General features: G+C 38.9%; 1 protein-coding gene and 1 long non-coding RNA gene across 5 annotated transcripts in view; one reads left to right on the forward strand and one right to left on the reverse strand.

The window, feature by feature from the left end:
* LOC132911268 (uncharacterized) overlaps nt 1-27,977 on the forward strand; it is a 117,154-nt gene that overhangs the window by 676 nt on the left and 88,501 nt on the right. For both annotated transcript variants that reach the window (XM_060967806.1, XM_060967807.1), the window contains exon 2: nt 5,618-6,569. In XM_060967806.1, the coding sequence (XP_060823789.1) occupies nt 6,437-6,569 (133 nt within the window). In that variant the 5' untranslated portion in view covers nt 5,618-6,436. The remainder of the gene's footprint in view (nt 1-5,617; nt 6,570-27,977) is intronic.
* The window catches only part of LOC132911289 (uncharacterized), a 108,796-nt gene continuing 81,446 nt past the window's right edge, over nt 628-27,977 (reverse strand). For 2 of the 3 annotated variants that reach the window (XR_009658950.1, XR_009658949.1), the window contains exon 4: nt 2,793-3,199. This is a non-coding gene — a long non-coding RNA (uncharacterized LOC132911289). Of the gene's footprint in view, nt 1,706-2,792; nt 3,200-27,977 lie in introns of those variants that run through there. The other variant, XR_009658951.1, reaches the window with a different exon arrangement.

Here is a 27,977-nt window from a genome sequence, read left to right on the forward strand (position 1 = left end):
AGAAAAAAAGAAAAAAGAAAGAAAGAAAGAAAGAATCGCGATAGCCGTCAGATATCGGGGGAAAAGAGGCCGGTGGTTTCGTTCCTGTCGGATGACGAGACTGCTTTCCATGGGACGATGGACAAGGCACGGGAGGGCGAATGAAAAACGCGAAATTAGGATTCCGAGGACACCGAGAGTGGCTCGAACACGAAAAACCAATTGCACGAGTACTCAAGTGCTGACCGGGGACACGGTACAGAGGGGTGACGACCCGGTGTGCTGACGGGCGAGATAGGGGATGTGAGTTAGGGGGAAAATTGGCGGTATGGATAGGTGTAGCTGAAGCAACGCGGTGCAACGGTGGTTCTTTGTGCAAACACGCCGGCGTCGAAATGCATTCGCTGGAAAAACAGTCAGGTCGAAATAAAAAATTGCCATTCGCGAATAAAAGTGAAATTTACACGGTTGGACGGACAGCGAGGCCACCCCCTGCGCGCCCCTTCCATTTTTCCGTCTGGGAAATAGAATGACGCCAAGTGCAGCAACTTTCAATGGTATTTCGTTTCCGTTCGCGCAATTTTACCGCGCTTTCCATGTGCTTCGACCGACTGACATTCTATAGAAAAGGAAAATAAAAGAAAGAGAAAAATAAATTGAACTGTTCTTTTATTTCTATCATTTGACGTCGCGCCAACCGCTCGTGTGAATTTTATTAAAAGTGTGCAACATAAGAGGCAGAAATCACACTTTGTTATAATCTTATTATTTTTTTATTTATTATTGATTCATTGACCATTAAATTGTACTTATATTGAACTTTTCTTTGTAATATACATTTCCTGCAGTGTAGGATCATTAGGATCATGTTCGTTTTTCTTCAGAATATACAGATTCCTGAGTATTGTACACGTCTTAGCGTGTTTTCTTCAGATTCTAACTTGATCGTGTCTTGATAGCGAGCGTACATCTCTTTTCCTAAGCTCATCCTTAAATGAAAACCAAATTGTGGAACTTTTTTATTCGAATTTGCTACCTACTGTCTTTTTTCGCTTCTTCTTTGCATCTCAGGAGAACGATCGAATGAGCAGACTTGAAGGATTATTCTACATTTTTCGTGTTCCCTTAAGGGTTGCCTGATTCCTGGAAGCACAGTTCTCCTTTCGTCAAAAATTATACGAACCACAAATCGAGGGAAACTCTTTTTGATTCTTCCTCGCTCGGTTTCGGTCGTTTCACAACGTTTTGATGCTACCCTTGCCTTCTTTCCGCTCGCTAATACATCCTGGTCGCGTCACCATCCAAGCTCTTCGTTCTCACTCTCTTTCATCTCCAAAGCCCTAATTAACTTTGGTAATTATGTGTACGCCCGGACAGAAAGAAGGGCTTTGCACTCGCTCCGTTACTCGAAAGACGCGACACACGGAAGGAGTAAAGAGGAGGTTCTGGAAGAAACGAGAGGGCTAATGCAGAACGATGCACGCGCGAACCGCCAGTGGAACGGAGCTCCTACCGTCAACCAGAACTCACTATAAATAGCGGCCGAAAGGAGATTTCGTGAGATTTGACAGCTCCTGACGAACAGTCGTTCGAATGGATATGCCGTTCCGCGAAAACGACGATTCACTCGACCCTCGACGCTTTTTTTCCGTTGAACCCCGTTTATTCTGATTTCAGAAGAGCCCTTGCTTGGTGTCTGCTTGCCAGTCGATCGTATATCTACACGCTGAAATTTGAATCGTTTCGTTTTTTTTTTTTTTTAATGGTACTAGTCTTTAATGTCTTATTTAGTTTGTTAGAGAAGTTGTTTTGGCTAATGAAGTTTCATATAAGTTATATTTAGTTAATCGAAATTATTTGTATTATTTATTTCATTTTTAATTATTATTTTTTATTTGAATTTATTTTGTTTGCCAAGTTGAAGAATATAACATCGCAGAAAATTCAATTTAGTATATTAAATCAGATGAAATAACAAGTTCACATTGATAAAGTGGTATACGAATTGATTAATTTAAACAAAACTCAACAGATACTCTGCAAGTTGACGATCGTGTTCTTTAACTTTTGTCAATTTTTGCCGAATTTATGCCAAGACATTAGTTCCCAGTTCCAATTTTTTCTCTGTATCCCAGGGGTGAGAAACTAGCCAGCGCAGCGTACAAGCTTTTGCATTTTAATTTGGTCATTCTTGAAAATTTCGTTACTCCCAGCGTGGTCGTAGTTCGCGCGTTCATACGTCTACGCGAGAATACGCGCAGACGACATCCAGGATGCAAGTTCCGCACACTACCGCGCGATTTACGTGTTTCCGAGCTTTATGTTCCACAGTGCACACCTGTGCGACGCGTAATTCCCATCCTCCTTTTTGTCTTCGGATATCTTCAACTACCGGTTCGTCGGTTTTAAACGCGATCTTCCAGAGACGTAGATCTACGCGAATTTTTCTTCCTGAATTGCATTAACCATGCCGAGAAATTCCCCTGCTATCTCTTAAAAGTTTCGTTCTAACATAGTTGGTGCTGTATTAGGTTTATAAAAAATTGTACAGTGAGACGTCATTGTTGGAAAACACAGTTTGATGTACAGTAGCAACAAAGAATATTTCCACAAAAATAAAGTGCGTTTATTATAGCATTTATATACTAATTTCACTCAGCGTTAATTAATTTTGCGAATACAAAAATTTCACACTATGAAAATAAAATGCAGAAACTGATAAAAAGATACTTCGTTTGAAAATATCTGCAAACATTTGTGATATAATATACATTTGTAATATAACATTTATATACATTTGTAATATGTGCAAACATACTTTGTAGCCACTGTACATCTCTAACTACATTTCTATTCTCAGAAAAAAAATACCGGAGATCGAAGAATTGCAGAAGTTCTACGTCCAAGATCTTATTTTATTGTGTCTTCCTATAATTTTTTAAAGGAATTAAATAATACAGAAAGTGTCAATAGATAAAGCCCCTTATCGAGGTGTTCAATTTCTGGCACCTCTTGGCGCGGTGTGACGCGACTTAACAAGACTATTAATTAATAATACCTTGCAGGGATAATTTACGACTGAATGTCTCGCATCAGCATCGTCATTGTTCTTAGTAGCGACCCTCCACGTCGTTCATGGCGCGCTTCAAAAATTGATCCACCAATGTCTCCAGACGGTGTCGAGATCCAACTAGCTACGAGTAATTTTCCTGACCACGTTCTAAAATAAATATAAGACACACGATAAGCCACAGGGAGACATCACATTCTTTGATGCGGTAAATCAAATTTTATCGCAGAGTACATCGTACTTTTTCGCCGGAGCATTTTAAATCAATGATGATTTATCGGAGACCAGAGCATGGCTACATGTACTTGATGAACGACAAATGACTGTATTTATAGTAACTTGATGGAAAAATTGCGCCATCGTGGCGTGTTACAGAGCTTTCTACTTCCCACCCAATTTTCAGGGCAATTTTTACTATTCGACGCGTTCTACTTAAAATCACGAGTTTCCGCCTCGTGAAACGTCGTTTAATTCTTTTTACGACCGAACGTTCCCGTGATAAACAACGCGATAAATTATATTTACTAGTAACGATTAAAGTGCCCTTTTCGTTCCACTCTCCCTTCCATAAACGGATCAATGACGAGAGAAATAATTTTCATTGCCTTTTTCATCCATTAAAAATCGAGTAAATATAATGAAACAACGAGTAAATATTTAGCGAACGTATCATTACTGAAAACTGTAAATAAACTTATTATTTTGACAAAATTCAAAAAAATGTACTCAAAAGAAGTATTTTATATAAATCTGAGATTCAAGGAGAAATTCACGATTAAAAAAGAAAATAATATATCTCTCCTACCTGAAACACTTAAATTTCATTAAACTTGGTACAATTATAGAAAGAAGAAGAAATAATGGCAATATATCCCCGTAATCTCGAAGGCAAAAAAAAGAAAAATCAGTTTCAATACTGCAAACCGAACAAAAATTAGAAACAGAAGAAGTTATAATCCATTCCTTAAGAAATGAATGATTTTCTGTCGAAAGGAGGAGAAAGAAATCACATCAAACGGATAACAGAATCAAAAAAGCAAAGGAAAACGTTCGATCATTAAGATTTATCACACGGTCTCTCTTTTTCTGCTTTCATCCCCTAGTAGTCACGCACAAAATCGTAGCGTGTCTTGTCGTACCCTCGTGCAATCGTGCTGCACGTGCAATTTAACGTTCCTCGCCCCGAAGAAACGTTCTATTCTCCGGCGAATAACTCTACCTCGTCCTCACGACGTGACAAGTCGTCGTCGCCCCATGATCGTGTTCGTGCCACCAACACGAGGGGGAAAGGACAGACTGCCGTCCGCCGACAGTCTGAAGAATTAATTAAGACGATGTAATTACCTACTTGGATTCGCTTTAGCTCGAATCCGGACGAGTAGATCCGCCGGTAAACTGTGTTTTCACGGCGTACCCGGCCACTTAACGTGACGGCAATAAATGCATAAGGATCCCGACGATCGGATTAATTTATGGATATCGAGGAAATGGGTTACGCCGCTTCCCAAGGCGATAATGTTACTCCAAGCAGGTTTACCTTGATGTCTCAAAGGACAAGTCGACTTGGTTTCGTTCTATTGACGAAACGAAATCCCCCTTCGGTTATTCTCATTGCTTGATTAATTTTAAAGGGTTTGTAAGTCATGCGTATACGTAGATTGTAGTTGCTTTCGTCCGTGACAAATTGGGGATGAAACTTTGTAACGTTGGCTCGTTGAATTATAGGCGAGAGTCTCAGATTAGATTCTGCTATTTGTTTTTGAGAAAATTTACATTATAATCGAATGTTTTTGTTGAAGAGAGAAGACACGGAACAATTTCTACATATGTTTAGAATATTGGTTTTTCATTGGTGAATTATGTTTTAAGGGGATGAATTATGGTCGCACGTGGAAAGTAGTTACTTGCGTTTCTGATAAATCAGAGATGGAAATCTAGTCGTTACTTTGTTGAGTTATTGAGAGAAAGAGACTTATTGGATTCTTGAATTTTTCTATCGTTTGGAGTTACTTTACAGTTAAGTGTTTTTATTGGAAACTGAAGATACAGACAAAGTGTTTTAGCTTTTTTACACTCAGAATGTGCGTGTAACAGTTACTTTTGTTTGTGACAAGTTGGGGACGTAAAATTTTACTGGTTATATCGTTCGATAGCAGTGAGTAAAATTTTAGACCGAATTATTTTATCTTTTATTTGAGGATTACTTATAGTCGTATATTTTTATTCGATACAATAAGGACGAACTGTTTAAATTTTTCTATACTTAGAAAATTAATCTGAATGATTCGTGTCAGCAAATCTCCGTGGCACTATTACATCAAACTCTGTCCCCGGATTATTCTTGCGGTATTATCATTCAATTTTCGCTACAGACGTTTAGATTCAATTAACCTTACGCTACTCGCCGCGTATTAAACTCAAACAGCTCGTATTTTATATTCAAACATCCTGCTGCTGTGTGTCGTTTTTACAACCACCAAGAACCTAAGAATAAAAAATCCTCTCGCCCAGTATTTCAACGAAAAACGTGAAGTCCCATTAATTTCGCCGATGATTTTCATTTTCCAGAAGCTGCAATCTAATCGAAAGTCTCGTACCGAGCCTCTATCTCGTCGAGATACCGTGGTAACAGGCAGCACTACGCCAGGCACGTTATTAAGAGATAAAAATGCAGTTAAAAACTATCACTTCGGTAGAAGCCACGCGTCGTTCTTGTAAAGGAGTCTCGAAGGAAGCTTCTGGATTCTCGGGCAAGCTATATTCAGGAACTTTTAGTCTCGGAGCACATCCTTAGGTAAATGAGCTCTTATCTCGAGTTTTGCACGGAGCCATCGCAAAAACGTCACGTGCCAAGTGTACACTCATACTTTCTCATACTCTCTTGCACATGCAGATACACAAATCCCTTGGATCTGCTTCGAGATTCTATCCGTCATTCCCGTTCATCTTCTTCACAGCGATATGCGAACAAACTTTTTTTTTGGCTTTCCTAAATAAAGAAAAAGGTAAATAGCGTTCCTTCGTGCGACAAAGCTCGGCCGTGTACAATCTATATATAGTGTACTACATATAGTGTTCGTGCAAAGTGTTCGTTCGAGCATCAAGTGTCCACGATGTGAGGGTGAACCAAGAAAACGAGTCACTTCGCGCGTGTACGTGTGTTCGAGACAGTACACGGTGGAATGTTAGTGGCGGAAAGTTGGTCCGTTTTCAGTTGGTTGCGAAATCCTTCGTCACGCGACAACAGGGAAGGAAGACGAGAAGGAAGAAAGGAAGGAAGGAAGTCGACGCTGGTGGAGGAGGCATTATTAAATCGGCCGGCCCGTAATCCGGTCGTGTTGCTCGCGTTTACGTGGCCGAGGCGAAAACTATGCGGCACGAGGCACGATGAAGGGGCCAAGAATCGGTGGCCTACCGAGCGGGAAAAAGCTGGACTTCTGCCAGGAGCCGCGTCACACTTGGACAGTGTTGCTGGTGTATTTGGGCATCTGCGCCTTACTGCCTGTCACGATTCTCTCCGGTTGGTATTCGATCGTCACCTTACTCTCTTTTTCGCTTCGTTATCCCACCCTTTTCCTATCCTTCTTTTTATCATATTCTCACCGAGAAGCTGTTTCTTTTCAAAGAAAGACAAAAAAGAAAATTAAGAAAATAAAAAGAAGAGAACAGTGAGAAAAAGAGAGAGTGAGAGAGAAAAGAAACTATACACCGTTTCGGAATTCGTGTTCGCGGTCGATACCTTGTCGATACATTGGTAGCTGGTTGAAATTTCACTCGCTACTCCGACAGTTACGAGCTAACGGGAGCTTCGTATTTGATAAAAAAAACCTCTTAAAATCGTTTGAAATAATTGGCCGGCTAACGTGATCGTAATCCCGATTCTGAATCATACGCGTTTCAGCTTCGTGATTTTTGATATTTCTCTGAGTGAATTATTATGTTATACGAAATTTGATACACGTTTTTATCAGCCTCATTGATTTTATTAGTATCAACGTTTTCATACCTCTATGTCATTGAAGTTTAAAATGAATATTATTTGATATCTTTCCATTTCACTCCATTATTTTACTCCATTGAACTCTGTCTCTCCTTTTTTCTTTCATATTCACTTTTTTTTTTCAAATGGACGTATAAATTAATAGTAATGTAACAGAAAGAGGAATGTATTCGAAGAATGGTAGCAACGTCGCGTTTTCTGCTCGAAGAGAAGGAAGAAAAACGAAAAGAAGAATGGAGCTGCGAGATGCGAATTGTCGACACGGAAATAGTGGAAAGTTCCCAGCGTTCGTTCCACGATATGAACTCTGACAATCCCACCTGAGAAATGAACCGCATAAATCACGATACGTTTATCAAGCGTTCGCGTCGTCTCAATTTTGCCAAACTTTCCCCGCAAATCTCCTCTGCGCCGCCTAGGCGTCGCCATCTCCATCTTTTTAAGAATTCTTTTAACTCTGAGCATCTTTTCGGTGACGAGTCAATTTTAGAACGACAAAAAATGTTTTTTTATTTTTTACCATCGCGATGACAGTATCTGTTTACGTAACAATAACAAAGGGAAGAAAATATTCGGGCAATAATTGTGTTTTGAGAATAATCGAACTGTTCTCGTGTTAAATATATCTTTCACGTATGAAAATATTTGTACGATACGAATTTAAATCACGGACGGACGTCTATTAATTCTGAAGTTTTCAGATTAGTCGAGTTACTAGAACTTAAACGAGTTGAAGCGAATACACAAGCTCTCGGACATTTTCTGAACTTATTATTATTTATTAATCGAGCCAATTAAAGAATAAGAAGGAAGAAGACGATAGGTCAAACTTTTTAGTATCAAAATTATTCTTTCATTTAATTTTGGAGCTAACGTGTATTTCTATACGCTTCAAACCTTGAAAAATATTGTTCGTAATAATAGTAAAATATCGAAGATATTAAAATATTGGTTGTTTTAATAATTATACCATGGCATCTATAAAAATTTATCAACTTACCAAATATTTTTAAAAGACTAATATTTTTAAACTTAAGAGACTATTTTTATCCTGAAATGTGGTGTCACATTAAAATCCTTCTATTTAGTCGTGAAGTAGCATTAAAGTCAGAAGATCAACGTAAATCATGTTATCTTGTTTTTCTTCTATGATGAAATTGCAAGGCTGTTAAGCGAGAAAGATAGTCACCAAATTGCAAGTGACCTCATGCTCCGTAAATTTAGATCGGCGATATTCAAATGACAGGATGGAACGTCGTTTCCATATTTTTCTGTCGGGATCGATTTTGTTACCAGGCGACGGCAATCCGCGTCGCAATCATCGAAATTTCATTCTCCGTCAATTAACTACGTTTCACGTTCCAATCTAACGCCCGATAATTAATGTAGAGAATTTTAATCGACGTTGTGCTCGATCCGTTCAATTCGATTGAACGTGAACGCGTTAACGAGCTCTACACACGACCGTCCGAAAACTGGTCGCCCCTTCGGCCAATGGGAACCGTTTGCCGATCAATCGAAAATTTTCTCCTTGCTCCGCTGATCCGTTTTCCAACTGTAGAACAATGCAGCAGGCCTTTCTTCTAAAAATAGATACCGATCCAGTTACCAGAATTATTCCACGCGCGATACTGAAATTAATTGGAATTAAATTTCAATCGCGAAATTTTTGATAGCTCACGTTTAGAAGAGTTCAGTTTGATAATTGAAAAAGTTTACTTTAGAGATGAACATACTAGCAGAATTTGACAGTTTTCACTCGACTATTTTTTTTAAATCGAAAAACAATATGATGAATTGTAGTTTCACGTTTGAAAATTAAGTCTGCAAATTCAAATTGCTCTATTTTCAGACTGTGGAACGACTGATTTTAGTTTTCCACTTGAAAATGAAAAAATATACATTTATAAATTCACATGAAAATTCCAAAGTTTGGGAATTTAAATTGAACCATTCCCAAACTGTAAAACAATACGATGGATGGTTTCTTTAAAAATAGCTTTAGCCTTGAATGTATCTATATGCGAAATAAATTTTGTCGAAGTGTTTAAATCGATCGTGATTATTGAGACCCAACGTTTTGCCAAGCGAAGGGAAAACGAATGAAGCGAATGCGAGAATTTAAATGCGTTGCCCCTGGCGTAAATGGCAAGTCGTATTAACAATTACCTCGTAATTGTCTACACAAACCGCGGACCGAGGATTTGTAAGGCAAAATTAAATTTCTGCTGCTATATTCTATTACGTGGACGTCATTCTGTTACCCCACCTTTGACTGTCGCGTGATTCTTCGTCATTGTGCCTCTCCCGCTGCATTATTACAATTTTGATAATTCCGTCATGCGGTCGACTGTGAAATTGAATGTTTGCTTAAAAACTCCATTGTCTCGAACTGTCTTGCCTTCGCTTGCACGGAATTCTTCCGTCTGCTATCATTCTTTTTGCAACAAATTATTATCAATGAGAAATATTTTTCTTGGTCCTGGTAACTCTAATAGAAAAAACTAGTATATTTTTCCTCTTTCTTAAATTTTTCGATGTATAATGAATCTTTTTATAGATGGCAAATTAAACACTGAGAATTGGTTTTGGAGAACAATGTACAGTGAAGTCGTAGTTTTTGAAATTATTTAACGACTTCAGAGTGGAATTAAATTGATGTTTCATTAAGGACTTTGATTTCTCCTGAAATAAATCGTTTTTCTTATTAGATAAGAAAACTTGAGAAAGAATCAAGAACGAAATCAATTCAATTTAATTTAATTTTGAAGAATAATAAAAGATCGCCTTAATGTCCAAGAGTTTGAACATTCCCAATGATTTTTATTTCACCTCGAGTGAAATTTTTCTTTCTCCATTGGAAAAAACTTTAAGGAATATAAGCGACGCGTATCGTGGATGAATATATTTTCGAAATAGGCTCGCCTGCGTGTCCGTCTACGTTTCCATGTTTTTTTCGAGGAAACACCCTCTTTATGACACGCACGTGTTGCCATAAACGTCCGCCCAGACTCGCGACCGCAGCGTAGCCAATTCCAAATGTGCCGGGCTGCATAAGTACTTCCGTTAAATCTGTGTCAGAGAAAACACGCCCGACGATTTCTTCTTATCCCCCTTCCTTTCGTTCGTTTCTCGCGTTCTACACGTTCGAGCGATCCAACTAGAACGGTGCTTTGTATCGTCGAGCATAATTAAAAGATAAAATCGAATGAAATCGTTCGCAGAATGAGACCAGTAATCGTACCGGCAGGTTTTAATTAAACCAGAACTTTGGCTGACCGAAAACTGTCTTTTGCTTCCTCCTGCTTTTTCTCTTTAATCCTTGGTCGTTCGATCCAGTTGAACTAGAAACAGATAAGACTTGTAGAAAAAGATAACATTTCTATTTTGGGAAAAGTGAGTTTCTTTCTTAAATTAAAGTCTGGTGTAATTCAATGATTTCGAGAGGTTTATTGCGAAACCTAGGTATCTAAAGTAGAGTCTATTATGTATTGCTTTATAATTTTATAGCTTTGGCTGTATAATTTTTCATATTCTTACGAGTTTGTATAATGAAATGGAATTTCATCCATGAAAACTACAAGAATCATATCTTAAATATCTTGTATGTTATCTTATCTTAAATATTTTATTTTATTATATATATATAAATTATTATATATATTATATCACGTGCATTATGTTCACTTTTGCATAAACTTGCCAGGGATGAATAAAACTTCACAGTCTACAAGTGACATAATGTCCAGCTGTTCTTGTTGAGAATTGTAGATCTTAATTGCCGAAATAAAAGTAAAGGAACACTAAGGTTACGCTTAGAATTCATATTAAAATAGTTTTAGGTTTATTTAATAAACGATTTGCAGGATCTTCGTCGATATACATTTGCACGCGTCTCAGCACTCTCTTTGTCTCACCATCTTCCATATCACACCTCCAATGGGACTGTTGCATTCATCTGGTTTTCGAGACGCTGTGCACACACATACTTCCATACACTCATATTCACATGCGTGTGTCACTACTATGAAGCTAATCTAGCACACAAAATTAATTATACATATCTCAATAGTTCTATATAATCCGTATTTAATAATCTTTAATCTGCGAACCAAAGTTGGACTTTAAAGTGAACTTTGTCACAAAAATACAAGCTAGCATTAGCGAAGAAGGACTACAGTTTTTGTCACTAGTGTAACTCGATGTTATAAGTGAAGCGATTAAAAAAGGCATAGTTGTACAAAATATTTTGCGTTAGTTGACGGTTCTAGCGGACAGTAAGTAGTATTTACCCGTACGAAACGGACACAGCATGAGATATTAGTTGCTTTTTCGAATGAAGTAACACATTCGAGCTGGTCTGCGAACCAAACATCTGGCTTCAGTAGCATAAACAGTTGCGTCTGAGCCTGGTTTCGTCGTTTTCAAGCGAGAACACTGAGCTAAAGCAGCGCTCCGGAATAGTTGCGTAAATAATCATACGATTGTGGGTCTTTTGAGGCGAGATTTCTTTAATTATCAGATCAACACGTTTCTGCAAAGATGTAGTTTGTTCTGAATACGGTTTATAGTTTAAAAATTCGCGTCGATTTCGGCAAAGGGCGGCGGGGGCAAAGATGTGAAAAAAGAGGAAGGTTATTTTAATTTGCCTTGAAATAACAGTTCCGTTTAAAAACACGGTTTTACTTAGAATCGCGGACATAAGCGATGGGAAAAAATGTAAATTAATAAATTTAAAAGTTAAATAATTCCTGCGGCAGGTTCGGCGCTACTCGGCGGTGGGCCAGGACACCCCGTGGGGGTTGCTTGAAATTCAGAAAAACCGAGTTGTCTCCTCTAACAGCGACACAACTATTTATACGTAAATAATGTAACAGCGCGCGTCGAAAACGTTAGCCAGCTCTTATCCGTGTCAGTTTAGGGAAATTAGTTCGGTGAAAAGTTCCTTGGCCGTTACATATTTAATTTTTCCGTGGTTGTTTGCGAAAACTTCGCCGTAGTAATAAATTTAATACATAACTCCCGGAGTACCAAACCGCATACGAGAATTTTAACAACCGAGTTTCATCGACTATCCTATGTTTTCGTAATATCCCTTTAGCTTTGCCAGTCTTCCTTCCAGCTAAAATTCTTATTTCGTTTCAATATTATACGAAGAGTCAAGAAGGAAATTTTTATTTGCTTGTGTACATAAACGTTTCGCAGAATGTCAGCAATATCAAGTTACTGCGAGTAGGAAAGCAATTAACGTTGCTGACTGGTCTGACCTCGAGGTCTCCAACCCTCGAACCTGTCCCCTCTTAATCGTACTCACGCATACTTTGCGTCGTTTGCATTCGCAAAACGCTTTCTCACTTTTCTCTCTTCTTTCTTTTTATTTTGCATCTTTTGTCCTTTCTTCTTTCTTTCTTGACGAACAGAACGTCAAGCTCGTGATCGTAGTGCAAATTAATCTGACAAACAAATAATTCGACGTTGCTTAATTATTATGTTTACCCTTTGTCGCGACACGGGTCTTCGTTCACCGAATGAACGTTTGAAGGATAATTTCGAATCGTCGTACATTTTTACATTTTTCGTCATACGTTCATTTGAGCGTCCGCAGTCATTATGAGGCTCTTACAGACACGGCCCTCATGGGCGCGGGATTGAGATACGCTCGATCAGCGCGTTCCCCCAGAATCGTCTTCAGAGAGATTACCAATCGCGAGCTTCAGAGTGCAAAAGCTGCAAAAGCCACGCTTGGTTTGAGCTGAACCTTAGAATGATCGTACAGCGCGGCATTTGAACGAGGATTCGGGGCAAAATTCAAAATTCGCTCATCACGTTCGTTGGTTTGCAATGCAACGTTCACGCGATCGCGGTCCATGTTCACAGATCAGGTACGTACGTTCGCATGTTCGCAGAATAGGTTCGCTACGTTCATAGTTTCACGGACCACGTTTACACGTTTGCAGGGCACGTTCGCACGCAACGTTCAAACGTTCGCAACAATAATTATTTCTATGTTTATCCGTTGTATGCCGCATTCTGCATGCATTTTGGACATACACAATTTAGGTAATTACACGTAACGAGGTAACAGTTGAAAAATCAATGCTGTAATATGTTGTTTGAGGAGGGACTGGTATCAAAAGCGTTGATGTGTATAGTGAGTTTCAAGCGAATTTATTTCACTGAAGAGGATTTTATAACGAATTTGCAAATCTATACGAGTGCACAGAATAATACATTTTGACGTTTAAGCATAGAGAATGGCTCATGAAAATTTTTGAACAACTACCATAGGAAACTTTTAATGTTTCTATTGTGCGTGTTATATGAAATATGTTAAATGCCATTAGCATTCTAATGAAATACGATTGTTATAATTACGTTCGTGAAACCAATCTGAAAGTGCATATAGAAATTACATTTAGTAAAATATTAGTATACAGCATTAATAGCCATTTAAACCTGTAATAAGATTAAAGATGGTCCCACTGGACATCGAAGCTTATTAATATAATGGATAATTGTAGTTTCGATGTACAATTTTCGAATTGGTTTCAAATTTTACTAATATAATCATAATAGTCATTTCTCATTACATTGCTAATGAAATTTCAAAATGTTTCGTATAACACAATATATTCATAAAAGCTATCTATAAATGTAATTGTTTCAGAGTTTAATATCGTCCATAGTTTCTTCGAATAAAAAAATTGATCACTTTTCCTCTGAACCCCTATATGTAACCTATATTATAAGAATACATAGAGATATCTAACTTTCCACGTAGATATGATAGAAACAAAGCTAACAAGGACCATAGAGAAGCAAATGAAACATTCAGAAACCTAAAATTGATTCCATCCCCCAGGCAACAGTTGAAGTCCTTATATTTCAAACTGTTAGGCATCCGAAAGCGAATCTGACGCTTGTATACGAAATGTAACATTCTAGATTCAAACTTAAGTGTCGGTTTTACTACATGTGCTCTGAGGCAAACAAAAAAAAAGAGATCCGTCGCTTGTTCGATCACGTCGTGGTGAAATAAACGCGGCGAATAAACCTCTTCTTTGGGACAACGAGATACTCCAGCCGATAAATCTCGAGGATAGAGCTCTTTCCCCAAAAGATACATTTTCACCCTCGGTCCCCGAGGGAAGAGAGAAAAGACAATGACCCAAAAAGGGTGGTGTCAAACGGTGAGAAGAAACCGCAGAGAAGGAGGACAGGTTTTCCGGAAACTCATCTAGCCAGCCAGACAGCTCGAAGAAAGTCCTGGTTATCCAGGAAGAGAAGAGAGAACCGAGCCTCAGAGGAGTGACCCAGGCGCCAGCCAGTTACTTACGCTTAGGACAATTTACCTTAATTAATTAACCGGCGTTGCGACGGCTCGCTAATTTATGCTCATAGAATGATTCACTGCTCTTTCTCGCCTCTTTCCTTATGGCTTCTATCTCTTATGTATGCGTTTCCTTTTCTTTTGCTTCTCTTACGATCCGCGTTTCACGAAACGGAGAGAAACGAAATTTTCGGTGCGCGAGATCTCCGGAGACAGATAGGCGAGCCGCTCTAATTAGAAGTCGTCCGGAACGATTCGGATTGCACTGGAGAATCCAGGTGACCGGCCGCGCCCCATTTCGCAATCTTCTCCGCGGCGCGAGTGTTTAAACGACTCGGCTCGATTGTCTCGGTATAAAATACGTCGAGGAAAGAGGAGGAAAGAGGAAGAGAAAGAAAGAGAGAGTGAGATAGGAGGAGGGTAAGAATGGTCGTTACGGAAAGGGGAGGGTTTACTTGTTGCTCGTTTCGATGCGTGTTAATTTCCGCAGCGTTTTCGCGCGGTATCCAATCATCTAGACGCCGAGTTCTTCTTGTGAAATTGAAGACGATCGGCATGGTTTATTGGAATCATGAAACTAACGCACCGAAGGAGAAAGCAATTTTAATTTTCGCTTGGAATCACCTCGAAATGATAAGATTTTGATAAGAACTTCGTTAAGGACTTCGTTTCTCAGAGTTTGGATTTATTAAAAATTTCCTTTTACTTTCGCGCGAAATCAAAGACTTGTAACTCTTTCAAACTGAACTTTGAAAATTCCTATTTACTAAAAATTCAATTTGGTTTTGGCTTGAAATTATCTCGAAATATGTAATTTTAAATATTTGTAATTTTGGAAACTTCGCTTTAATTTGAAACTATCTTGAAATGTATAATGATGAGATTGTAAATATTTTCAACGTCTGAAAATTCCTTTTAAAAATGTTTCGAAGTTATAAATTCGGTGATTTCAAACCAAACTTTTAATAGTTTGCTCGTCTCCAGTTGTGGAAACGGGATCCTCTGGTCATTAAAAGGTACGGCAATACCGCAACAACATCACGATAAATGGACAATTGACATGACAACTTCAACTTTTAATTGGATTACTTGCTGCAAAATGTATAAACTTCTTTCTTCTAAAATAGATTTTCTTCTAAACTAAAATCTATGGTATTTTCGATACCATGGACAAGATAATCTCTATAATTCGCCATTAAATTATTCCAATGATCGAATTGAAAATATGCTTACAATTTATGAAATTTATTTCTACGAAGAAATATGATATTATAATCTCTTAAGTTCAATGATTTGAAAAAATACGAATAATTTTATTAAGGAAAATTCTGCAACAGCGAGAATTCAAAGAAAACAGAGGGAGGAAATGGAGTTGATGTTTCTCGCGTGTCTGAGATTTACACGTGGAATTAAGCCGTTGCAAACGAAACTTCATCCGTTCCATTGTTATTTTATCTCGATGCAATCTGTCAGCGGATTGATTCAATCCAGCAAAAGGGAACCGGACACGACCACGAATTTCTCTAACAGAGTTTCATTAACGAAGTCATGTAGCCGCGATGCGTTTGCATCGGTACACGTGTAACTGCAAACGTGAAACTATCCTATCCACCACACGCGCGATATTAAAATCACCTGGCCGTGACGTATTCGTATTAAATTCTTGTATCGCAATTCGTCTTCGTGGTTTGTTTGGTCGTTCCGCTTTGAGTTTCGTGTTCATCTCGGTTCACAATTTCATCAGTGAAATCTTTCAATCGATATTCACGATCCTCTTCTTTCAATTACTACATATCATCACATAACGGAAAACTCGCATCTAAGCCGTGACTTTTCGTGGGAACTTCGTTTCTAATGTTTGCAAATATTTACTTCTTTCTTTTTATAGTAATTATTTTGGTCGTTAAGCTCTTGGAAATGGGAGTCTCTTCACAATTTTATCAATGTAATCTTTGAATCTACGTCTTTTGCTTTCATTAAATAGGAAATTCATACCTGTGAAAAATTGTGATTTTTCATGGAAAATTCATTTATATTCTATTTGTAAACATTTACCCTCATACTTTCTAATGATTATTACAAGACTTGCTGAAACTGACAGTCGAAGCCTGTTGTTTAAGACGATTTAAAGGATTGAAATTTTCGGCGAAGTAATTTCAGAGAAGCGTTTCTGCTCTCAGTTTCCTCCTTCGAGGTGAATGTACAACCAGGATTTCTCGTTCAGGTAGTTAGAAACCGTTCGACAGAGTTTCAAGTGCCAACGAAACTTGAGCGGAGTTCCCGTTTTCCGGCCCGTTATGGTTTCGCGGATTTACACAACCTCTAAACGTCGATTCCCAGCCAATTTCGGTCGAGCTTTCCAAACCGAAAGATCCACAACGATCCGTTGATTTTTTTTACAACCGTTCTAAGCAAGACACGCCTTCTTGCCGCCCAACTCACCAAATTTTTCTCACGTTAACGACCCTCAAGATAAATGGCTCTTTTTCCACAGTCGTGTAAGAGAGGGAGGAAGTAAAAGAAGGAAAACGTGAAAAAATGAGCAGTACAACGGTATACATTCGTTAAAATCGATTCATTATATAGATTATCAGCCTTTTAACAGGAGACGATAAAAACACACGACACGAGAGTGTTGCTTGCCGCAACTACAGTTTCTCGAAATTAAAAGGGCGAGAAAGAAAGTGGCAGGTTGACCAGAGAGTAGAGTAAAGCCGTCGGGACTTATGATTAATATTGCACGGAAAATTTCACTTAACGATCGTTCTTAATGGCAGGATAATTAAAATAGCCGAGAAATCCCCATAACGATGCTTGGTAATTAATAATTCTGTAAAGACGGGGCGTTTAAAAACTCAATAAATGACATTATTTACAACGAATACGCGTCCGCAGAGAAATAAAGTTACAGTATCGTGGCTACGGTGTAATATTAATGTGCCACTAGAAGAAATATTATAAGGGTACGTGCAGAGAAAGACCACCCCTTCATCCAGTGATTTTATACCGTTGTATAATAACTTGGTTTTAACGCGGGCCAGTTTTGTTTGTTCAGTGGCTCGATCGATAACATGTAATATTTTAGATCGTATTTCCACCGGAGAAATTGTAAACACGCTGCAAATCGCGATGACAAAGTATTATTTAGTCGGGATTTCGTCGTCGCGCTTTCATCTGCATACTTAATTTATTTATTCGCGACAGATAAAAATATGTATACAACGTGTATAGCAACGTGTAATTTATGTTATTATTCATTATTATCCAAATACTTGCTTTTAATATGATATAATTTAATTACAAAATTATGGAAAAATCAAACTACAATGATTATCATGTTTATGATTATCATAACTATGCATGACATAATACAACTGACATTCTTAATTTTTGAAAGCTTATAAAAATATTGTGGAAATATTTCATTTCACCAGCTCTTTATTGCTACTTTTAATTAATTTATCATTACGATTGTACACTCTTTTTCAAATTCAAGTACCAAAGATATTTATGGCATTTATGAACAGTCGTGCCTGACAAATACGAATCATAGGATGACATAATTTTCGTTATCGCGGGAAAAAAATATTTTTAGCTTAGCCAGGAAACATTCTATCCGGCAGATGAAGCATAGCCACGGTTCGCCTTCATTTTCGAGTTCGATCAATTCTTTCTACACGTGTCCCGGCCACGGATTACGCGAGTAAAGCGGAACACGTATGCCTATCTGCCGCGTTATCGACTTTCACGATCGTTCGCGCAATTAAAACGAATTCTCGCGGCCGTAATAACGATCCGTGGCGTTCCACCGATACGCGGAATTCTACCATGTCCTCCACGCAAAGTGCCTGGGAAAATTGCATCGCGATAGGTTGGACTAACCGTATTGTGGGATTATATAGAAAATTCGTCCATACCCTCGTGAAATCTCGCAACGTTTATTTTTCTAAGGATAAATTTACCGAGTTCAGAAAAAGATATTTATTTTTTGGAGATTTCGATCATTCTGTACCTGGAAGAATTTTATGCTGTAACGAAAAATTATTCAGAGCACGTATACGTACGTGTAAATGTCTCTCAAAATGTTACTGAAGAGGATCGGACCACATGATGCTGATGGGGACAAATTGACAATTGAAATGTAATATTTATTAATTTGCTAAAAGTAGAAAATTATAAATTCGATGGAGTAATGACGGAATAATTGCAATTATTGATACGGTTGGTTTCGTAATATTACAATTTTTTTATTACTAAAATATGGCGACTTGGATTAATTATTATTAATGATTCTAGGAAAACGAGGATTCCTTTTGTCTATTTCAATTAGAGATAGGAAGTGACGTAAACATGATACGTAGTTGAAATAAATTCCTTTAAATCCTTGTCGATATTTACGTTATAAAAATTTGTGATTTTCCGCTTCAGAATTTTCATAACAGTACGAAACATTGATATTATATATTTATAAAGTATTTAAAAATATCGTTTATCTTCTAGTATGTTTGCGTGACGTGCGTAATGAATTTTTCTCCATCTATTATAAATGATTCTGAATACAAACACGCAACACATATACGTCGAATAAAATACTCCTCTATTGAAATATGGAACGTGATTATTTTGACGATTCAATGGGATATTCAATGCTGCGTAAAGTCGCGGTAAATGTTACCGAACAAAATAAAATAAATATCAAATATCTCGTCTCTTTTTATTTAATTCCGTTGATTTAATTTCGTTTGGATTAATATCAATGGTCAAGACACATTTCACGGGCTGACCGGTTAATCCCTCATAACATCCCCCTTCAGCCGTTTGTTCCGCCCTTCAAACAGGTGCCGTGCTAGCGCCATAGAATCATCAGACAAACAGGAGCGACGAAATTATGGTACGATATTCGACACATCCGGTAATCCAGCCGCATTGCACAACATCCGAGCAAATCGAATTCGGGTCAGGTACGTCAGGCGCGTTGGTGTCGATCTAATGTCGTTGATGATCCGTCTATAAATGTGCCGATTTTACCATGAAAATCACATCCACCATTACGTCACAGCTACATCTGTAGCCAGGTATTCTCGTTATTATCGTTAACGAATTAATCTGCAGAAGAATCCAATTAATTTCAATATGAAATTGGAGATATTTCATTCGTGATTTTCGACGAATTGATTTTCTTTGGAATCTCAATTATTTATTTTTCCCACTACTTTATCCGTTATTATTTTCGAAAGTGCGACGATGCGGAGGTTCGATAACTTTAATAGCTCTTCAATAAGTACTGGGATAAAACACGCCAATTTAGTATTACATTAATAAACCAATTTTTCATAAAACAAGCGACATGCCCTATTCGTTTGTACAGAGTTTTGGATTAATCTCGATATGATATTGGAGTTATTCTATCACGATTTTTGATAAATTGATTTTAATACGTGAAAACGTACTTCGAACGTAATTCTGTAGATAAGAGTTTTATTAACTCACGTATAGAATTTTCATGACTTTAATAGTATTTAATATTATTAAGTTTCCAAAAAATTGAACTACGTGTATCATTATTGATTCTTATTGATTAATTTCAATACGAAAATACAAATATATTTTCTCACGGATTGATCTCTTTGGAGTGTCACATATTTTAGAAAGCAATTGGAAAGTTTTCAAAGACTCGTGAACAAGAATGGAGCAAAAATGTTAAATCGATTAGACGAACCAACAGCTCGTAGGGGGAGGTGTCCGGCGTGTAACGAAAGGGCTGGGGGTTTGCAAACGTCACGGGCTGTACCAGAGGCTGTGGACTGTTAATTCGACTCTGACGCCGTGATTTAGAGTCGTCCCGCGTGTACACACAATGTGTGTGTTGTGTGCGCGCGTGGGTGGATGTTCCAACGTATAGTAGACATGCGTGGCTGCGCCTTATGTATTCTGGGATGCCGCGAACAAACGAATGTTTTCCTGTTTATGCTGCTGGTAGTCAGATCGGCCCGATGAACCATTGCCGTCATCGACTACCACTGACACTTTTTACACACATTTTACTTTGCTGACGACGAGCGAATTAACGACGATTCCAGCATACAAATACCATCGTCTCATTCCAAGATGAAACGCTCGATTGCTTCTTCTTCATTCCCCTTGGGTCGATTTACCTCGTGGAATCTGATTCATTGCAGTTTCCGAAATGCAAAGATTAACGCAATGGCGCGTGCAAGTGCACGGCTGTTACCTATTTTCAACGTTCCCCTGAATCGTTGGAGCCGAGAAGAATGTACGAACTGCCATTATCTAAAATTAGTCGCCGATACGTTCTTAGAGAATTGCATCTGGCGAGAACGAGGGCGTGATTCCGGCCACGCAATTTTTTTTTTCCCTCCCAGCTTTCTTATTTATCTCCATTCTTCCATCTTTTTTCCCCGCGATCTGTCGTTCTTCTCTCACTCCCTTCGGTGACCCGTTCTTATTGCATTTCCTTTCGCCTTTCTTCCTCGCCTCGTTTCTTCCTTCCGTTAGACCAGCACACAGAATCCTTGGCTTTCTTATCGTCCATGAACCTCCTTACTACGAACCACTTTCCACGTATCCACCAGTGTCCTTTTCCTGTCCTTCCTCCTTTCCCTGTCCTTTCTCCTTCTATCCCTGCGACCCATCTTTATTTTCGTTCTTTCGCAATTTCGCCTCGATACGCTCGTGCTGACGGTCCAATGGGTTTCCGGAAAGCATTTGCTACGGTTTCTTCTTCCATCTTACGACTGGTACAGGATACGGTGAGTCGAGCGTGCACGTTAACCTCTCCCTCCCATTCCACTTCCAGCCTTTTTGTTCTACTTTTATGCATTCGCCGCACCCGGGCTATCCTGGCAACCAGTATAAAAGTGAAAAATGACCGGGCGACAGACAGCATTTTCGGTTTCTCGGTTCCCCGCCGTGCTGTTTTGCCCATGTCGCCGCCTTCGTGTCACATTCACGGACCCGTGGAATACCCGTGGCCTGCTGCTCACCGATATTTATACGCTCAAACGATCCCGCTTCTAATGCCCGTTCGATCAGGACAGCTTCTTCCTGCCGCCACGTTGCTGCCCCGGATCCATTTTCTCGCTCGTTTAAAGCCGGTGCTCAAAGAGCCAGCAGTTAGTTCGATCTTCGTCGATGCAGCTTAAAGAGTTTCATCGGCTCGCGATAAAACATACGCCTTGCGAGCGTGCCGTGAATTTGTTCATTTAAAAGTTTCGCTGAGGTAGGGTAAAGTTGTTCGGCCGCTTTATCAACCTGTTAACTGGTGCACCTTTCGATTACAGCTGCTTCTCCGCTGTTTTCATCCTGACTATCTTTTAAGAGGATTTGCATTTATAATCAGGATTATGGGTTCGTCGATAAATTAATATTAAGTAAATATTTATCCGTTGCAAGTAGACGTATTTTTCTTCTTTTATGGATTTAGATTTATTGACCGATGAATAAAGAAAATTAAATAATTTACGAAATACATAGATAGTAAGCGAATTTACCTGCTTCGTTTAAACAACGAATAAATTCATGTTCAGACGGCGGATGTTTATACATTTATGGAAATTTAAAGATATTACAATATGCTCCGAATGCGTATAATATACAGAAGCACACAAAATATCTAAATTATGATATGCGCTATAATCTCTACCAAGCGAAATAAATCTCTAATTAGGTAGAATTTCCCTAATTATATTCATAAAAATAATAATTTATATGCACATTTTTGATGTATTCATTGCATCGTAATTTATTAATCTCTTCCGAAAATATCTCAACGATAACCAAGGTATATAAAATATAGTGCTCCTGAAAGTATTTTCATTTTACTCACTGCACTTTAATTTATGAATTTCTTCGGCAAATATTATAGAAGTAACCGCAATATAATTTTCTCTTAACCAAATATCTTTCATATTTATTTATTTTACATATTTCCTTGCGTCGAATAGTAGAAGATAACGAAAACTCATTCGCGCCGGTTTTCTTTCCTCTGCCTTTCCGGGTTTTCAGAATAATACATTAGATAAGGAGCCGCGCAATGATTAAATTACTCGAACAACAGGCATCGTAATGGAATAATACCCACGGTAATTGCATTGTGCAACTAATTGGAGGGACGAGCTTCGCACTTTGGCCAGGACGGTATTATCCTTGCACGAAACGTTTCCTTTTAGAACATTCCCTCGTACGTTTCATACATCCACGTGCACATCCACACAGCCAGAAATAAATTATTTGGTATGCGCCTACGTCATATGGCTTTCACGAGCAACTTGCACTTGGCGCCGTGCATGCATCCTTCTCTTTCATTCTCCATATACCTCTTTTTTTATTCTCTTCTTCGTTTTGCCACTTCCGCTTTCTGGGCTTCAGAAACTAATCTCACAAAGGTTTACAAATAAACGACCCACTCGACGTTTGCTCTTTTTCCTTTGGGCACTCTCTATCTCTCTCCGTGTGTTCACGGTGATTAATTTTACATATCGCACTGTGTCTGTTTGGCTAATCCTTCGTCGCTCACGAAAAATAAACGTGATGTTTGACTAGTGTTAAATAGTAAAATAGAGTACACGGAATTTTTCGAAAAACTATTTTATTCTTGCTATTTGTGCAGCAATTTTTGTGACAAACAAACTTGATATTTGATTAGAAGTAGAATTATATGGTAGAATTGATATGGAATTTTCAGAAGTGATTTTGTTTTTTGCCTATGTGTTTGCATCTGGTATACAAACTTTTTCCTAACATTTTACATGGCAAACGTTTTATCAGATTATTTGGTACGTATAACTATGCGAAACAATGTTTGTAGTTTTGTTATAAAGTTATAACAAAAACGAATATACATATATCTTTTCTATTTTACAGCAATAGAATTTTTGGTGCGAATAACTTTAATTAAAGCTAGAGGTATCAAACAAACATTGGTATCGGAGTTGATTGATTGATTGAAGCGAAATAAAACCAAAATGAACAGAGTAGCATAATAAATCTAATTTTTTACTATCCTATATTTTTATACCAGTTTCTTTTTAACTACATTGTGCGCGAGTCTATTCTTTTCTTATAAAAGTTAAAAGTTATATTTGAGCCGTCAGTTTACTCGAAATTTATTGCGATCCGTGAGTTCTAACGTTTTTTATGAAATTTTACCGGGCTGTAAAAACGAAACTTTAATATGTCAAAAAGTAGAGAAGCTTTTTGACTTTTTCTCTACTGTAAAGTGTATAATAAATGGCGCATAATGAATATAAAAACACGACAAATTTATGTTATATCCTAACATAGCCAGACAAAGTTTGCTTGGAAAAATAGTAGAACAAACTATATAGGGTACGCGTACAGAGTCTTAGTTCGATAAAACATAATTCTACATCACGTTCTTCGTTTGATTCTTGTGCAACAGCGTCTGCGATGTCACTTGTCGATCGCGTTCTACGGCCTTGAAATCTACATTAAACACGGAGGGGACAATTGTCGTTAATGTCTCGCTGTATTGCGAGCAAGTAATCCTCCGAACGAAAGAGAAACAAGAGTGCTCCTTCGTACCCCCGTCTGTAATTTATCCTCAATTTACTCCCTATTACGTGCATCCATCTTAATCTAGCTTTAAACGAAACCGATAATCGCCTCGGTCCTATTTTCTTAAAGTCTTCGTCCACGAAGAAAGTCGATGCGAAATCATTTCGTACACGTAACAGACAATTGCGCTCTGATTAAATTTACCGTGCATTCCGTGACTCGAAGCAGAGCCGAGTAATCATGTTCGAAAGGCGCGGTAATTATCACGAGACGCCAGATGGGAGAAAATATCCTTCCCGTCGAGAGACGTTTCATTATCGAAATTACCAGAATCGATGACGAAAGCCGAGGAGTCCAGCTAGTCATTTATTCGATTTCTCCGGAACACTAATTAAAAGCGGCGCCCGTCCGACGATCTGGACGTCTCAGTCGGTAGTTTGTAATTAATTTTATTGAAATCGAACGAAGCCTCGCTGCGGCCGCGGGCAATATAAAAGTTGGATCGTAAAAATCAATCCGCGAGCGGCGAGGCGCAAAGGGAGAAGAGAATTAGAGAGACACTGTGAAAGAGAGAAACAGATAGAGAGGAAGCGCTTCGCGGAACAAAATATCGGTCGAAATGCGAGCGGAGACGAGATTGAACTTTCGACCCGATCTCCGCGCCGCTTCAACGAGACAGCCTCGCACTTGGTGCAAATTGCGAACTTTCATGCTCTCCTCTTCTGTTCAGCTTTTTCAATAAACCGTGGAAACGCGAGAGGAGAGAAAATTGCCCCCTGTCCGCGGGCAAGAGGAAGAGAAAATCGAGAGAGAAAGAGAAAGAGAGGGAGGAAGGGGGAGGTGATTCACGATAGTTTCTTCAGGCATTATTCGATCTTTATGACGTGACTGTATCGTTGCTCGAATCGTTTCAACGTAATTTTCTGAAGCCAGTTAAGTTGTCAGTTATGATCCCGGATATGTAAAACGCTGCCTGTTTCATATAGTCGAAGCGTAGCAAGTTGAATTTCACCGACCGGGCTATCCGTGGTTTTATTTGCGTTTTAGTGGCTGAATCAACCTGACCCGAGCGAAAAATTAAGTTGTCCAAAGTAGTTCGGCCAATTACGAAAGTTCGCCAACAGGTTCGGCTTGCTGGCGATTTTAAAAGCGATTCGTACTCAAAAGAGGTAGACGTCGCTCCGAGAAGTTAATACCCCGCCAGTAGAAAGTGGGTCATTTTTTATGGCCAGATTGACGGACCATTGCTGAGTTATTATATCAAGAATTGGAATTCTCCGGTCCTTAAATTGAAATTTAAGAATTACAAAATTGGAATCTTCTAAAGTAACAAACTTAGTTAGCGTTTGAACATTTTTTCAAGAGTGGGAAAATTAATATTTTCAGTTTCAAATTGAAAGAATCCTTTTTAAGCGAAATTACAGCAATTCTTTGTAGTCGTACACGTAAGATACATTGTTTAATTACACGTTTAATATTCTTTTATTCCTAGCTGTAAGTCGATGAAGTTTTATCCGTACGCCAGTAGAACCGTTTCCCTCTGTGCTCGGTTCTTGCGTCTCCAAGTTTTAATTTGAGCAGTCGTTACGCGATAAGCGTTTCGCGAAGTGCACATCAACAGGGTGGATTGATCGCCGCGCATTAATTTCGTCGCGCGAGAAAATTCAGCAGCGAGCGAGCGGACAGCTTCCGTTTCGACGTTGAGATATCGTGTTCCGTCATTCTGATGGACAGAAACGGCCCGTTCAACGGATCGTTAGGTAAATAGAAAAAAAAGGAAGGGAAAGAAAAGCAAAAAATAGACGACCGGATCCGGTCGAGTGATTTCTTCTCTTTAGAAGTGCGGCTACCTGCCACCTATTTTCCACCCATGAAACCCAGAAAGCTTTCTCGCCTCTCCTCGCATTTTTCAAGTTTCTGGCCACCCTTGTTCCATACCTTTTTCGCCCCTTTCTAGCCCTTGGTCCGCCTCCAACCCTTCTCTCCCTTTATCTGCATCCCTCTGTCTTCTACGCTTTTATTCCCCTTCGTAATTTTCGTACCCTTTCCATTCTTTCACCCTTTGCTTTTTTTTCAACGTCAAGACAAACGTTATCATAATTCCTAGGTAACCATTCTCGTGTCTCGAGTTACACACATATTTATACCGAGGTCGAGTCGTTTAATTTTATTACTTGAAACACAGCGGTTGTTTCGAGTACGGAAAGAAGTCCTCCTCTTCTTTCTCTCTTTTCTCGTCCGCAAAGCGAATAACGAACAGAACCTTTGAATCTCTTCTCTGCAAGTATCTTCACGCGACAGAGTTTTTACCATAATGAGAAAGCGAACGGAGGAAAATAAAAATTAATTGTGATTATCTGTTCCCCCAACTTTTTGTAGATTCAGCTCATTTAAAGGTTTACTAGCTTACTGATAAATTGAGGAAAAAAGACGAACTGTTCTCCGAGGAGGAAGAAACTCTAAAGGTACTTGCCTGAAACATTGACAACGCATGACACAATTCCTCGAACAGCAAAGAAATAAAACAGACGAAAGTATTTGTTCCAGTCACCAGTAAGGGAGTTCTAACATTTTTGTCCTTTCATCGTCCCTCTTCCTCCTCGCCCCCTTTTAGCCTTTTGTCTCCCCTGTAAAGTTGAAGAAGTCCGTTTAGTCTAGTTTTATTAGTGGCACGCTACCTTTTCTTTGTCCCGCTGCTCTCCGTCTTTCTAATACGTCTTCATTTCCTGTACATTTCCTGGACGCTACATCAATTTAATCTCTTTTTGCCTTTGCAAACCCCCTTTTCTCTCGATCCTTCTTTAATCTTGCCAACAGTTAATTAATTGAAACAATATGAACAGTACCCCACGTGGCAAAATAAAACCGTTCCCCAACGTTAATGAAACGATAAATGTTTAAAAGGAAGGAACGCGAGACTTTACATTATTTGGACTTAATATATCGCCCACGTTTAACAAGACATATTCGTTTTTTTGAATCTAGTAGTTCGTTTGAAAATAGTAACACGAACAGACGCAAACAGGACGAGAGAAAAATGTGCATGGAACTGTACAAGTTGCCACTGGCAAATGAAAAAGACCAACGTTCTCCCCTGTACTCCCACGGCAGGGTCGTATTTACGCGGCATGATGTGGCGTGACTGGCAAATTTCACTTCAGCTCGCTGTTTCTGCGCGAATTACGCGACGTTTATAATCCGTAACCCGAGCCGATGCAATGGGATGTACCCCGCGATGCGTGCACGACAAGCACGCGCGCAAACACACGTGTCGAGCACGTGGTAGTTCTTCAGCCTAACCGTGACGAGAGCTCTACGCTGTTTACACCGTGTTCCATCCCCTCGTCTCGGGAAATTTCACTTTCCCTTTAACCGTAGCCGAGTTGTTCCACGATTAGTAATTCCTCGTCGAAGTTGCTCGCGGTCTCTATATTTCCTCCGCGAACTATGGACGTAATATACGGCGTGGCGTGCAGCACGCCGTTGAGAACGAGCCCGTTGATCGAGCGTAAATTAGGCACAGCTGTAATTATCGCAGGTGCACGCGGTCGATTAATCTGAGACCGACAATTCGCAACCAAACTACAACTTGGAATAATCGCGAGAAACGGTGAAAAAAACCCGTGTTGCGATGTAATTACGTTGAAGCAAATGAGTCCGGCTTAATAAACTGGTCTCTCGTTAATTTGAATTTTTCAATCGTACTCCAGCCTGGTGCCATTTAATTCAATATGCTTGGCGTGTTATTACGGAATGAATTATAAACAATTGAATTTTTTCCCAATTAAGTAATTCATCGTACAGTGTAGTCGCAATGATGCCCGGTTATAACGTTGGCAAATTAATTTACCATACAATGGGATAATGCTACACCATATGAATGTATAATTACGCTAGTTTCGTGATGTAATTAATTAAAATCAATGGAACGATGTTAATATAATGTTCACATCGAGTTAAAGCATTCGTTCAAATGTTCACGTCCATGGATAGGGGAGAACATGCTCATTACTATGTTTTTTCTTTCATCCCCGTATCTCAACTACCTTTGGAGATAATTA

The sequence above is a fragment of the Bombus pascuorum genome, chromosome 10 (genome assembly GCF_905332965.1).
Source record: "Bombus pascuorum chromosome 10, iyBomPasc1.1, whole genome shotgun sequence".
Classification (NCBI taxonomy): domain Eukaryota; kingdom Metazoa; phylum Arthropoda; class Insecta; order Hymenoptera; family Apidae; genus Bombus; species Bombus pascuorum.